Source organism: Bos taurus, chromosome 19 (assembly GCF_002263795.3).
Source record: "Bos taurus isolate L1 Dominette 01449 registration number 42190680 breed Hereford chromosome 19, ARS-UCD2.0, whole genome shotgun sequence".
In the NCBI taxonomy this organism is placed as follows: domain Eukaryota; kingdom Metazoa; phylum Chordata; class Mammalia; order Artiodactyla; family Bovidae; genus Bos; species Bos taurus.
In genome coordinates this window covers 62,517,821-62,532,880 of record NC_037346.1, presented here as the reverse complement: position 1 = coordinate 62,532,880, position 15,060 = coordinate 62,517,821, and the positions used below count along the sequence as shown (strand labels likewise).

The 15,060-nt window shown below is 46.8% G+C and overlaps 1 protein-coding gene across 9 annotated transcripts in view; it reads left to right on the top strand.

Moving 5' to 3' along the window:
* The window catches only part of CEP112 (centrosomal protein 112), a 320,619-nt gene that overhangs the window by 67,781 nt on the left and 237,778 nt on the right, over positions 1-15,060 (top strand). For all 9 annotated transcript variants that reach the window (XM_024981122.2, XM_059878648.1, XM_059878651.1 and 6 more), the window contains one exon: positions 1,053-1,196. In XM_024981122.2, coding sequence (XP_024836890.1) covers positions 1,053-1,196 — 144 coding nt within the window. The remainder of the gene's footprint in view (positions 1-1,052; positions 1,197-15,060) is intronic.

Here is a 15,060-nt window from a genome sequence, read left to right as displayed (position 1 = left end):
TGTGCTTTTACTTTTTCTGTAAAGTTGGCATGTCTTTTCTCTGGCTGCTGCAAGCACACATTTCAGTATTTAACACTTCACTCAAGACACTGTCCTCTTAAAACCAGGCCAGCAGTTATTGGAAAACACTCAAAAGTATCTGTAAAACTATATAAATTATAACTTATTTTAACTTGATTAAATATAAATGCCAGACACTGGAGTAACTATTCCTAGTAATTCTGAGCTCAATTAGGCTTCAGATCTGTGAGCCTGGGCTGGGTGCAGAGGACAGGAACTAGATTCCACATCCCCACCCGCGAGGACAGGTGGATGGCAGGAACTGGAGTCCGCATTCCCCGCCTGTGAAGACTGGTGGACAGTGCCCGCGAGGCTTGCCGCCTGGGTTTTCCACTCCCTGAGAGGCTGCTCATTGAGAAGTGGCTTCCTTCCCTTGCTGCGTCCATGTTCCAGCGTCTCGCCCACTTCGGCATGTGTTCACAGGCCTCATCAAGGCGGCCAGTGTGCACAGAGACGTGGGGTGTGCAGCCTCCCGAGAGCTCGCCTTGGTTTACACCGGCCACCTTTGTGTCTGCTTAGTGTAGTTTATGGAGCGGATAAAAATAGTTTCTTAGTGGGAGTCAGGGTGAAGGATAAACCATTTTGAACATTACTCTTGTGCAAGATTTCATGCAAATAAGATGAAAATACTGTGAGATAGCAATCCTAATTGATAACAATATTGTAAACACCTTTGTTTTCTGGTATCAGGCTAATCCTGGTGCTGTTTACCTGATGCATTCTGTTATCTGATTTATTTACTATTTCTGCCAGAGGTGGATAATTCCCTTTAATATTTGTTTATCCAATAAAATTTTCAATTGAGGAAAGTAAACAAAAAATTGTTTCTTAATCATGCTCTTTACATGAATCTTTACTTCGAATATTTTATATCTTTTGTTGTTCAGGTCACCATATAAATAAATAGAGAAATACAGGAAAACCTTTTTTCTGAATTACAAAATAGTCCATTCTGTAATAGTAGTGAAAGAGTCAATTCTTCCCCTCTGTAGCTCCACAACGCTGTAGCAGAAATGGAAAAGGAAAAGTTTGAACTTCAAAAGCGACACACTGAAAATATTCAAGAATTGCTCGAGGACACCAACGTGCGGCTGAACAAAATGGAGGGTGAATACGTGGCACAGACGCGGTCCACGGTACGTCTGCTTCTCCTTGCCATGTCCTTATGAACTGTCCTCTTCACCTCCTGTCCTCATGCTTCCCTGCTTCCAGAGTGTGCAGTGCACGGCAAGCGTGCTGTGGAGCAAAAACCCCTCACCTTCCTTCCCGACACAGGCTCACACGTGGCAGTGTGTGGCCTCTTCAGTGGCCGCAGGATTTCCCTTGGGGTCGATTGTTATCACTTCTTTTTTTTTTTTTTTTACCCCTGCAAACATTTATAAAACTTTCTTCTTGTTTTTTTGTTTTTTTCTCCACTGACTTTGACCCTAGAGATAATTTCTTTACTTTTTTACTTTCTGTTTTATTTATTTGTTTCAGTCTTTCTGACTGAAGAGGTGATTGTTTTTCTAGAAATGTGTAATGCCTGTGGGAAGACAGTCAGATCAGGAGGTGGACCAGTGTGGCTGTAATGCCCAAAGGAAGACAGTCAGATCAGGAGGTGGAGAGTGTGGCTGTAATGCCCATTTTAAGACAGTCAAGTCAGGAGGTGGAGCATTGTGGCTGTAATGCCCAAGGGAAGACAGTCAGGTCAGGAGGTGGAGAGTGTGGCTGTAATGCCTGTGGGGAGACAGTCAGATCAGGAGGTGGAGCAGTGTGGCCAGCAGAAGGCAGACTTTCTTAGTCGCTCTGTTTTGTGAGGGAGCAGACACAGATGCCCGTGGGGGACCCGAGTCCCTTTCCTGAGGATTCAGAGGGGCACCACCAGAGTACACAGCAGGTGACCAGGCGTGTCTTCCTAGGGATGATGGAGGGCCCCAGAGCCCCTCGCTGAGTCGCTGCTTGCAGAGGTGGGTCTTCCGCCCTTGAGAGGCTCAGCTGCCTTCCTGAAATACGGAAGCCTGGGGAAGGTGGGCTGAGGGGCACCTGGACCCGGGGCCTCACGTCTGAGGTAGGTGCACCTCGTCCTCCTTGTTCCTGATACGTGATCTGCCCTCATGGCGTGTAGACCCTGAATCCTCAGCACGAGCAGGGTCCCTGGCCAGTCAGCCCCCTTGGTCAGCTGGCTTGTCCAGAGTGCCTCCTTGAATTTAAAGCTGTGGAGTCTGAGCCAGAGTCTGTTACCTAGGCGTGTCTTGGAGACCCCAGACTAGCTGAAGGGCCCGTTTCAGAGGGCGGAAGGAATGGGACACAGTATCCACAGTGATGCGGAGCTGGGCTGTAGGTCTCGGGCTCCCATTCCAGTTCCCTTGTAGCCTGAGTACCGTGCCAGCTCATCCGCTGTTCAGTGTCCTCATCCGTCAGGCAGGGTAACAGCAGGAGTAAAGCGTATCTATGTTGCTGGGAATGTTAAATACATTAATATACATAAACTAAGTTATGTGCTAAGTGCCCAATAGACAGCTGTAACATACAAGAACAATCATCAGGAGACCTGTATACACAAGGAGGTTCTCAGTTCAGGAAGCTGGTGGGCGTTTGCTTGAAGACAGCAGGTCGAGCGCTATGTGGACCTCCGTCCCCTCCCACAGAGGCACAGCGTGACCAGCAGGGAGGAGGGGAGAGCGGTGACAGCCTGGGGTTGGGCCAGGCGAGTGGTGGGCTGACCCTGAGCAGCCGGGTCAAGAAAACAGAACCCTGAGTCGGCCTGGAAGGAACCTAAGCAGCAGACAGTTCCACGTGGATCTTCCAGAGCCTGGGGCCTGTCCCGCCGTCACCTCTGGAGGAGGGGATGCTGGTGGGGCTTCAGCAGGTCGAGTGCTGGACAGTTTAGGAACCAGCTAGATGAGGAATTGGGGTGAAGAATATAGTGGGTTTATTATACGAGTCCTCCTCCTTTTGTGTATGTTTGAAATGTCCCATAACAAAACTTCTAAAACTTTATATATTTGGCTGTGCCAAACCTTTAGATTGCAGGAGCCTTAGTTACAGCATGTAGGGTCTATTTCCCTGACCAGGAACCAAACTCGGGCCCTCGCTCTGGGAGGCGGAGTCCTAACTGCTGGTTCACCAGGGAGTTCTTCTAGCCTTGGTTGTAACATCTGACCATTTCAGAATATTTCCAAATGATACTACTGGATATGAAAAATAATAATCAAAATAAAAGTGTAACAGATACAATTAGAAACAGTACAATAAATACAGCAGAAGGAAATCTAAAAATTTAAATAAGAGTAAGATCAGAGAGTTCCAGAAAAACATCTATTTCTGCTTTATTGACTATGCCAAAGCCTTTGACTGTGGATCACAATAACCTGTGGAAAATTCTTCAAGAGATGGGAATACCAGACCACCTGACCTGCCTCTTGAGAAACCTATATGCAGGTCAGGAAGCAACAGTTAGAACTGGACATGGAACAATAGACTGGTTCCTAAAGGAAAAGGAGTACGTCAAGGCTGTATATTGTCACCCTGTTTATTTAACTTATATGCAGAGTACATCATGAGAAACGCTGGGCTGGAAGAAGCACAAGCTGGAATCAGGATTGCCGGGAGAAATATCAAGAACCTCAGATATGCAGATGACACCACCCTTATGGCAGAAAGTGAAGAGGAACTAAAAAGCCTCTTGATGAAAGTGAAAGAGGAGAGTGAAAAAGTTGGCTTAAAGCTCAACATTCAGAAAACAAAGATCATGGCATCTGGCCCCATCACTTCATGGCAAATAGATGGAAAAACAGTGGAAACGGTGTCAGACTTTATTTTTGGGGGCTCCAAAATCACTGCAGATGGTGATTGCAGCCATGAAATTAAAAGATGCTTACTCCTTGGAAGGAAAGTTATGACCAACCTAGATAGCATATTGAAAAGCAGAGACATTACTTTGCCAACAAGGGTCCATCTAGTCAAGGCTATGGTTTTTCCAGTGGTCATGTATGGATGTGAGAGTTGGACTGTGAAGAAAGCTGAGCACCGAAGAATTGATGGTTTTGAACTGTGGTGTTGGAGAAGACTCTTGAGAGTCCCTTGGACTGCAAGGAGATCCAACCAATCCATTCTAAAGGAGATCAGTCCTGGGTGTTCTTTGGAAGAACTGATGCTAAAGCTGAAATTCCAGTACTTTGGCCACCTTATGTGAAAAGCTGACTCATTGGAAAAGACTCTGATGCTGGGAGGGATTTGGGGACAGGAGGTGAAAGGGATGACAGAGGATGAGATGGCTGGATGGCATCACTGACTCGATGGACAAGAATTTGGGTGAACTCTGGGAGTTGGTGATAGACAGGGAGGCCTGGCGTGCTGCGATTCATGCGGTCGCAAAGAGTCGGACATGAACTGAGCTGAAGATCAGAATTGGAGAAGGAAATGGCACCCCACTGCATTACTCTTGTCTGGAAAATCCCATGGATGGAGGAGCCTGGTAGGCTGCAGTCCATGGGGTCGCTGGGAGTCGGACACGACTGAGTGACTTCACTTTCACTTTTCACTTTCATGGATTGGAGAAAGAAATGGCAACCCACTCCAGTGTTCTTGCCTGGAGAATCCCAGGGATGGAGGAGCCTGGTTGGCTGCCGTCTCTGGGGTCGCACAGAGTCGGACACGACTGAAGTGACTTAGCAGCAGCAGCAGCAGCAAGATCAGAATGGGCTTCCCTTGTAGCTCAGTCAGTAAAGAATCTGCCTGTAATGCAGGAGACATGGGTTCAATTCCTGGGTTGGGAAGATCCCCTGGAGAAGGAAACGGCAACCCACTCCAGGATTCTTGCCTGGAGAATCCCAGGGACAGAGGAGCCTGGTGGGTTCCTAGTCCACACAGTTGCAAGAATCAGACACAACTTAGCGACTAAACCACAGCCACCACCACCAAGATCAGAACGAAAAGCATCCCAGGAGCAGAGGCTGGGAAGAGAATACGAGGAGACAGAGGCGTAGAAGGATACCAAGCAGTAGGAAGGATAGATCTTCCTGAAGAAATAATGTAAATTAATTTCTTGGAATTAAAGAAAAATGAAAAACACGAAGGGCTCAAATAATACCCCAAATACTCACATGGGAGTGACACTTAACACATAAAAATCAAAGATATTTGCTGAAGCTTGAAACTGTCTGAGTCTTCACTTGGGCACCGTCTTCGGGCCACGCTTTCCTGCACGTTCACCTCCTAGGGTTGCTCCGCCATCTTCCGGAATTTCAGGCAGAAGGAACACCCAGTGCAGAAGTCCCAAAGCTGGGACATGCCAGCCCAGTTCAGCGCAGAGCAGACGGCAGCAGGGACGGGGCCCTGTGAGCAGAGCAACGTGGAAGGAGACTTTGTCAGGGCACAGGTCAGGGAAAAGCTTGTGATTGATGCTTTAAAAAAAAAGACAGCTTTATGGTGTAAGATTAGAATTAGTATGTTGTAGATTCACATGTTCTGCAGCGTGCGGTTCCCTGAATGTTTGGCGACTTGCTGCATTTGAGTGGATTGAGCACATCAGAGCGGCTCCATCTGAACGTTGCTCCTAGCGTGTCTGTCTTGCTCTGTGCAGAGAACAGCCGTGGGCTCCAAGGACCATGCGGGGGCTGGGACCAGGGCCGTGGACGTGGTGCGGGGGCAGGCGGCTGGTCTCGGGGTCTGCGGAGGGCGAGCACTGCCGCTGCAGGGGCTGCTCCCTGGTGGGGCAGGGACACCCGACATGGACCAGCTCTCCTCAGCAAGATCAGGGGTCTGTTTTCTGGAGAATCAGCACAAGGGTGATATTCACAGGCCGTGAACAAAAGCCAAATTTGTATCTGAAAAACAATTTTGTCATCTCAGCCTCCTAAATTTTCACAAATGTGAATACATTAAGTAATTGTAGAGTTGAAATTTATGAAACATATTAATTGCCTACAATGTTTCAATTCAGTTCAGTCGCTCAGTTGTGTCCGACTCTTCTCGACCCCATGAATCGCAGCATGCCAGGCCTCCCTGTCCATCACCAACTCCTGGAGTTCACTCAGACTCATGTCCGTCGAGTCAGTGATGCCATCCAGCCATCTCATCCTCTGTCGTCCCCTTCTCCTCCTGCCCCGAATCCTTCCCAGCATCAGAGTCTTTTCCAATGAATCAACTTTTCACATGAGGTGGCCAAAGTACTGGAGTTTCAGCTTTAGCATCATTCCCTCCAGAGAAATCCCAGGGCTGATCTCCTTCAGAATGGACTGGTTGGATCTCCTTGCAGTCCAAGGGACTCTCAAGAGTCTTCTCCAACACCACAGTTCAAAAGCATCAATTCTTTGGTGCTCAGCTTTCTTCACAGTCCAACTCTCACATCCATACATGACCACTGGAAAAACCATAGCCTTGACTAGATGGACCTATGTTGGCAAAGTAATGTCTCTGCTTTTCAATATGCTATCTAGGTGGTCATAACTTTTCTTCTAAGGAGTAACATCTTTTAATTTCATGGCTGCAATCACCGTCTGCAGTGATTTTGGAGCCCCAAAAATAAAGTCTGACACTGTTTCCACTGTTTCCCCATCTATTTCCCATGAAGTGATGGGGCCAGATGCCATGATCTTTGTTTTCTGAATGTTGAGCTTTAAGCCAACTTTTACACTCTCCACCTTCACTTTCATCAAGAGGCTTTTTAGTTCCTCTTCACTTTCTGCCATAAAGGTGGTGTCATCTGCGTATCTGAGGTTCTTGATATTTCTCACAGCAATCTTGATTCCAGCTTGTACTTCTTCCAGCCCAGCGTTTCTCATGATACTCTGCATAGAAGTTAAATAAGCAGGGTGACAATATACAGCCTTGACCTATTCCTTTTCCTATTTGGAACCAGTCTGGTGTTCCATGTCCAGTTCTAACTGTTGCTTCCTGACCTGCATGTAGGTTTCTCAAGAGGCAGGTCAGGTGGTCTGGTATTCCCATCTCTTTCAGAATTTTCCACAGTTTATTGTGATCCACACAGTCAAAGGCTTTGGCATAGTCAATAAAGCAGAAATAGGTGTTTTTCTGGAACTCTCTTGCTTTTTCCATGATCCAGCAAATGTTGGCAATTTGATCTCTGGTTCCTCTGCCTTTTCTAAAACCAGCTTGAATATCTGGAAGTTCACGGTTCACGTATTGCTGAAGCCTGGCTTGGAGAATTTTGAGCATAACTTTACTAGCGTGTGAGATGAGTGCAATTATGCTGTAGTTTGAGCATTCTTTGGCGTTGCCTTTCTTAGGGATTGGAATGAAAACTGACCTTTTCCAGTCCTGTGGCCACTGCTGAGTTTTCCAAATTTACTGGCATATTGAGGTCAGCACATTCACAGCATCATCTTCCAGGATTTGGAGTAGTTCAACTGGAATTCCATCACCTCCACTAGCTTTGTTCATAGTGATGCTTTCTAAGGCCCACTTGACTTCACATTCCAGGATGTCTGGCTCTAGGTCAGTGATCACACCATCGTGATTATCTTGGTCATGAAGGTCTTTTTTGTACAGTTCTTCTGTGTATTCTTGCCACATCTTCTTAATATCTTCTACTTCTGTTAGGTCCATACCATTTCTGTCCTTTATCGAGCCCATCTTTGCATGAAATGTTTCCTTGGTATCTCTAATTTTCTTGAAGAGATGTCTAGCCTTTCCCATTCTGTTGTTTTCCTCTATTTCTTTGCGTTGATCACTGAGGAAGGCTTTCTTATCTCTTCTTGCTATTCTTTGGAACTCTGCATTCAGATGCTTACATCTTTCCTTTTCTCCTTTGCTTTTCGCTTCTCTCCTTCTCACAGCTGTGTGTAAGGCCTCCCCAGACAGTGTTTCCTGCACTGTTATTTTTCATTAGACAAAATTAAGACAGTAATAGCTTTCACATTAGAATTTTTAATTTTTATAAATTTGGGGTGTAAACTGAAGTCGTATTTTGGGGCCAAGAGGCTACTGTTAGAGAAACTGCTTTCTATTTTTAATGAAAGTTGAATTTAAAAATTAGCATTCAGACCTTGTCATTAGGTAACAGTAAAATATAGAGAAGAATGGACAGGGTCTGTCAGCAGGGTTGAATTTAAGAGTCATCAACTCTAGACAGACCTTGCTGAGCTGCTCCTGATTTAATAATTAAACAAGGAAGAGTTCAAGGCACGGCTTAAGATGAAAGACGAGGCTGTCACTGAGAATTAGTTTCTGTGTTTTCTTCTTTCAAGCTCTCTTCTTTTTTTAATTGGGTCTTTTTTTTTGCCCTGTTCCATTTTTTTGTAAGCAGGCGTTTGTACAGATGATTAGACCTGTGTCTTTTGGTATTGGCAGGAGTCTCCTTGTGTGAAACTAACAATTAAACATGGAAACACTGGATTTTTAGAGCGATATGTTAGAACTTATAAATATGAAAATGATAGCAGTGTTCTTAGATGCTTGGGAAGGTGACAGCTGTAAAATGTAGGGCTCTCTTCGTATCAGGGGTTTAGACACACAAAGTCTGTGAGTGGTTTTATTGAGATTTTAGGCTTTCTTAGTGGAATTCTTTGCCCCTCTCTTAAGCACGGATGCCACTGGCAATCTTGTGAAGTTTATGTATCCCTCTCAGAATAGTATTTGACAATTTAATAAAATTATATAAGATGACAAAGAAATTATAGTTATAGTCATCAAAATATTAATAAATCAGAGTCATGATAAAGTAAAACATATGCTTCCAAATGAATGCAGTAAATATCATGATTGCACAGTGGGCCTAATAAGTGTTGTAACTTATGAATAATGATGAGGGTAAACAATATTAGAAAGCTGAGCACTGAAGAATTGATGCTTTTGAACTGTGGTGTTGGAGAAGACTCTTGAGAGTCCTTTAGACTGCCAGGAGATCAAACCAGTCCATCCTAAAGGAAGTCAGTGCTGAATATTCACTGGAAGTACTGATGCTGAAGCTGAAACTCCAATACTTTGGTCACCTGATGCAAAGAAGTGACTCATTGGAAAAGACTGTGATGCTGGGAAAGATTGAGGGCAGGAGGAGAAGGGGACGACAGAGGATGAGATGGTTGGATGACATCACTGACTCGATGGACATGAGTTTGAGTGAACTCCGGGAGTTGGCAATGGACAGGGAAGCCTGGCGTGCTGCAGTCCATGGGGTCACAGAGTCAGACACGACTGAGCGACTGAACTGACTGAAACAATGTTAGAGATAATGCCGCACTATAACGGTCTATAAACTACCTGTGATTTCCGTCGTTCACAGGCATTGCTAATACTTCATTGGTGGTTGACTGTACTCATAGTAGAAGGGAAGTGCTGAAGGTCAGTCAGGGGACTGGAAATAGAGATGAGCTATGTTTTTCCATTCAAAGCCCACGACACTCCAAGTTCTATTCATGGACCTGAATCGAGTTGACGAGTATCAGAGGCCTTAGGCACGTGAAGCTTTGTGTTAACCACTTACAGTTAACCACCACTGTGAGTGGCGAGCGTGAATCAGAGCAGGTCGCCACTCTCCAGCGTGGCTGGGGTCCATCATCTCATAGTTGCCACCAGTGTTTCTCTTCCAGCATCACAGTGTTAAAGAAGAATATCCTGAATAGCATCAGTTGATTATTTTGAATAGGATTGCCATTTAAACAAATAGATTTTATTTTTAGAGGGTTTTAGGTTTACAGGAAGTTTGAGAGGATGGTAGAGTTCCCATGTGCCCCACACCCAGCTCCCCCTTTGTAACATCTTAGGTCATTTTGGTGCACTTGTTACAGTCAGCGGATCAGCAGGACGCTGTAATAAACCAGAGTCCATAGTTGGTTCCGTTTCCTTCACTTTTCCCTAGTGTCCTTCTTTTCCAGAATCTCATCCAGACGCCACGTTCTGTTTCCTCCGTAGGCTCCTCTGGGCTGTGGCAGTGTCTCAGACGCCCCTTCTGTCTCATGATCTTGGCAGTTGTGAGGAGGCCTGGTCAGGAATACTGCAGGGCACCCCGCCTCCTGTTCTTCTCACGATAAGATGGGGTTACGGGCTGACGCAGTAGGTCATGGAAGTAGACTGCTGCTCTCCGTATCACATCAGGGGCACACGCTACCTGTGGCCACCCCGTGAACGGTAGCCCTGGCCACCTGACTGCGTGTGTGTGCTGGGTTCTCCTCTGGCCGCCTGGCTGTGGGTGTGTTGGGCTCTCCCTGTCACTAGCCCTGGCTGCCTGGCTGCAGGTGTGTGCTGGGTTCTCCCCTGGCCGCCTGGCGCGGTGTGTGCTGGGTTCTCCCCTGGCCACCTGGTTGCGGGTGTGTGCTGGGTTCTCCCCTGGCCACGGTGTGTGCTGGGTTCTCCCCTGGCCACCTGGCACGGTGTATGCTGGGTTCTCCCCTGGCCGCCTGGTTGCGGGTGTGTGCTGGGTTCTCCCCTGGCCGTGGTGTGTGCTGGGTTCTCCCCTGGCCGCCTGGCGCGGTGTGTGCTGGGTTCTCCCCTGGCCACCTGGCCGCGGTGCGTGCTGCGTTCTCCCCTGGCCGCGGTGTGTGCTGGGTTTTCCCCTGGCCGCCTGGCCACGGGTGTGTGCTGGGTTCTCCCTGTGACGGTGTCCTCCGGCCTTCCCACACTCTTGGGAAGACAGTTCCCATGAGGAGCCCATGCATGAGGGGTGCGGGGTGTACTCTCTGTACTCAAGGGAGGGGAATCTGTGAATTATTGGGAGTTTCTCTACAGGAAAGTCTGTCTCGTCTCCCTCGTTTGTTAATTTATTTAGTGTGGATATTATTTATTTTCTGGGTTATGATCCCGTATTCCTTCATTTTGTCACATAAGTTGCTCTAGCTTCAGCCACTGGGAGATTCTCCAGGAGGCCCCGGGGCCCCTCTGGCCTCCCCCGCAATGTGGAGGACGTGGAGAACGGTGTTAGAGACCGGGGTCTGCTTTCAGGGGGTGCTCGTGACTGCGGGGGTGTCGTTTCTTTCCTGTCCTCTCACCAGACAAAGTGTTTGTGTGTATACAAGCCTGTGTGTCTAGGCACATCGATGAACCGTAGTGTATGTAACCAACTGCATCTGTGTTAAGCTAAACATACTCTCTTACTGGTGTCCGTAGCTCTAACCCTTTGCCACGTGAGTTAGTCTGGCCTTCTCCACTCGTCTGTAAATTCCCAGCCTGGCGGTGGGAGCGTGGCCTCTGCCCTCGTCCGTTCCCTTTCTGGGTGTTCAGTCTCAGTCCACAGGCATGGATGTGATCAGGGCTGTTAGTCCGTGTCCCCACAGGGCCAAGCCTGCCGACCGGAACGGAGCCTCAGGCTGTTAGTCCGAGTCCCCGCAGGACCGAGCCTGCAGACCAGGACGGGCACACGCGCGGCTCTGGTTGCCTCTGGTCTCGGGTGCCGCGAGTTCCAGACGCGCTCGGGTCCTCACCTCTCCTGCCACCCCTTCAGTGAGGTTTTTACATATTTGTGATGTAACGAGATCCTCTTTTCACAGCCTGTATTTGCTCCTGGGATCCCCGAACTACTAAATTATTTTTTAAGTTTGCATACAGCTCGCCCTCTGTGCTTTAAAACTCGGTGGGTTTTGACAAATGCATGTAGCCACGCGTGCCTTTACGGTTTCACGCGTAGCGGTTTCACTGTTTTGAGCTCACACGGGCTTCTCCCTGTTCCCCCTTGCCCCTCTCCCCAGGGTCTCTGCAGCCACCAATCACCTTGACTGTAAAACATCGTTTTTTGCAGTTTCTTTTCCAGAATATCATGTAATTGGAATCATACAGTATGTAGCCTTTTCAGACTGGCTCCTTTCATTAAGAATTATACATACATGGTTTCTTCGTGTCTTTTTATGGCTTTATAGCTCATTTCTTTTTATTGCTGAATAATATTCAATTATATGGATTAGCATTGTTTATCCACGTATCTATCGAAGGACATCTTGGTCGCATCTGCTTTTGGCAGCTATACACGTTTGCTGTTACAAACATTCACTTTCAAGTTTTTGCCTGGTCATAGTTTTCAAATCACTTATGACTCAACATTTCAGTACAGAATGTCCAACCAAAAGAAATGGGTGAATACGTGCACCATAAAACATGTGTGAAAACGTTCATAGCAGCATTATTGTTAACAGCTGAACACTGAAAACAACCAACCAGTCGATAAAATGGATGAATTATTTTAGGTGTATTCCACAACGGAATACTGAATATAGCACTGAAAATACTGCTATACCCCATGTCATGGATGACAGCTCTCACAGGCGCGATATGCCTGACCCGAAAGGGTACATACTCTCTGAATTTATTTACAGAAAGTTCAGCAAAAGACAAAGGTTTTTGGTGATAGACATCAGAATAGTGGTTACCTTTTTGTGGAGGATGAGCAATAAGGCATCTGAGCAGTCCCCATGCTTTTATCTTGCACTGGCTCATGGCGTGGCTTCCCTGGTGGCTCAGTGGTGAAGAATCCGCTTGCAGTACAGGAGACACAGGTTTGATCCGTGGGTGCAGAAGATCCCCTGGAGAAGGAAATGGCAACCCACTCTAGTGTTCCTGCCTAGGAAATCCCACGGACCTGGCAGGCTATAATCCATAGGGTCACGAGGGTTGGGCATGACTTAGTGACTAAAACATCACCAGCACTGGTTCATGGCTATTTTCAAGTAACAAATTATCAAAATATATGTTTAAGGTTTGTGCATCTTGTACATATATTTCAAGAAGAATTTTATGAAATAAAATATGTTGCTCCTTTTGCCATAGGAGTTGAACTTTGGACTGTATAAGTAGTTGCTGATTACTAATCCTTTCTAATTTTTGACTCCTAGAGGATTTCACACAGTTTGTATGTAAAATTCTAACATTTCTTATTCTATCGGTTATTTAACTGAAAGCCCATCAGATATTTTATAATTTCCTAGTACTTGCTGAAAATAATGTCTGTATTTCCTCACAAAATAATACCCTTTCACAACCTTCCTCTAAATTCCCAATTTTCCACTTCTCCTGGAGTATTCGACTTTGGACCTGAAGGATTGATGCTTTTTGCTGCTTCTCGTTTCCTGCCTACGGTGTTTTCGCAGTCACTCTGCTCCTCTGGGAGTTTGCTGGGAGCTGCTCCGCCCCCTTCCGTTTCCACAGCTACCACTCAGGCTCGGGCCATTGTTGCCCCATTCCGGGTCCTCCCGGCCGCCTGCTGGTCGCGCCCCCGCCGCTGACCTCTTGTTCCACGTCCCACCTGTGCCGGTTATCTTGCTTCCCCGCGATCGAGACCTTGAGTTGCTAACCTCATGCCCATCGTAGCTTCTGTCTACAAGCCATGTCCGTTCACAAACTCCAACCTCGTGTTCCGAGCGCCCCCTCTGAGGCCGCAGTGTGGGCAGCTGTTCTTTGTGCCCAAGGTAATCTGTCTGTTCCTCTCTGACTCTGTAGTTAAAAAGCCTGGAATCCCCTTCCACCCTGTTTGTTACAGCCTGAAGAATATGACCCGGCGTCAGCCTCTGTGTGACTTGTGGCCCCATTTTGAGTTTCCACTGTTCCGTGTCCCCTCAGGTCTCTGTATTCATTAAAAAAAAAAAGATTATTTTGGCCAAATGTTGTTAAGGTATTTCATATATGTCTGTAGGGTTTCCCCAGACATAAGATTTAAGTTTCTTTTTGTTTATTGATATGTTTGCTTTATTTTGTCTAATTGTTAAGAAAATGCTTTTAAAAATAAATATAGTAAATACAAATAGTCAACTGAACAACTGTGATCATACATTTCGCTTCTTGAATCAGAGAGTCTGTGCCAGCGTATGTAGAAGTATCTGTTCGGTAAATGCAGCTCTTAGAACAGAAGCCGCGTTTCCAGTTCGTGTGACACCTGGCCGCACAGCAGGGACACCTTTAATAGCGCCTTCGCACCAGAAACCAAGCAAGCTTCAGCAGCCAGGTGTTACGCAGGCGCTCAGCGTGTGGGGCTTCGTGTGAGAACCATCCCGTCTTCGTGTGAGAACCATCCCGTCTTCGTGTGAGGCCTGCTTATTTTCGCTCTGTTCCGTCTGCTGTGTCTTTCGTCCCTCTTTCCTGGTCTTTCCCGTTCGACTGACGGCCATCCTGCCTCTCCACCCTGAATCCTCTCGTCCCTTCCGGTGCTCGTCTCCCCTGGGCGACTGTTCTGTTGGGCACAGCCCCGGGGCTCTCTGAGCTTGTGCCGGCCTTCACAGACAGGGCCAAGCAGATTGTGTTGGCCCATTTTGGTCTGTTTATTTAGTATCTGTCTCCTGTGCTAACATATAGATTATTGGAATTAATTGCTAAGAGACTCTCAGGGTAAGTGAGTCTTTGACAATTTGATCTTTGTATGTTGGAATTAGGATGGACATTATACAGAAAATTTATTTCCAAAATCAGTTTGAGCCTGAAAAAATGAGTCGAATCATGTGGTAAAGGGAAGAACTAGAAAACTAGGGCCTGTTTTCTGTAGACTTGGTTTTTCTAGAGCTATTTTATTCACAGCAGAAATGAGGGGGAAGCTAGATTCCCATAAGCCCTGTCCCTTCTGCTGACAGGCAGAGCCCACCACCATGGACACCCCCACCAGAGTGCACCATCTCCCAGAGTCCATCTCTTACGTCAGAGTTGAGTCTCAGTGTTGTATGTTCTGTGGACTTGGGCAAGTGCATAATGCCACAGATTGACCTAACGTTAGTATTGGACGTAGTATTTCCACTGCCCTAAAAATCCTCCGTCTCCACCTACTCATCTTTCCCCTCACCCAGCCCCTGGCAGTTGTCTCCACAAAATCATGTCATTGGAGTCGTACACTATACTTTTCCAGTTGGTTTCTTCTGCTTATTAACATGCCTGTAGGTCTCCTCTGTGCCTCTTCGTGGTCTGAGAGCTCATTTCCCCGTAGTGCTGAGCACTGTCCCGTCCTCACACGCACTACAGTTTATCCATCCGCCTCCTGAAGGGCGTCTGCATTGCTGTTTGCCAGCTGTGAGTACACAGCTGCTGTAAACATCTGTGTGCAGGTTTTCATGTGGACACAAATTTTAACTCATTTGGGCAAACACCCAGCAG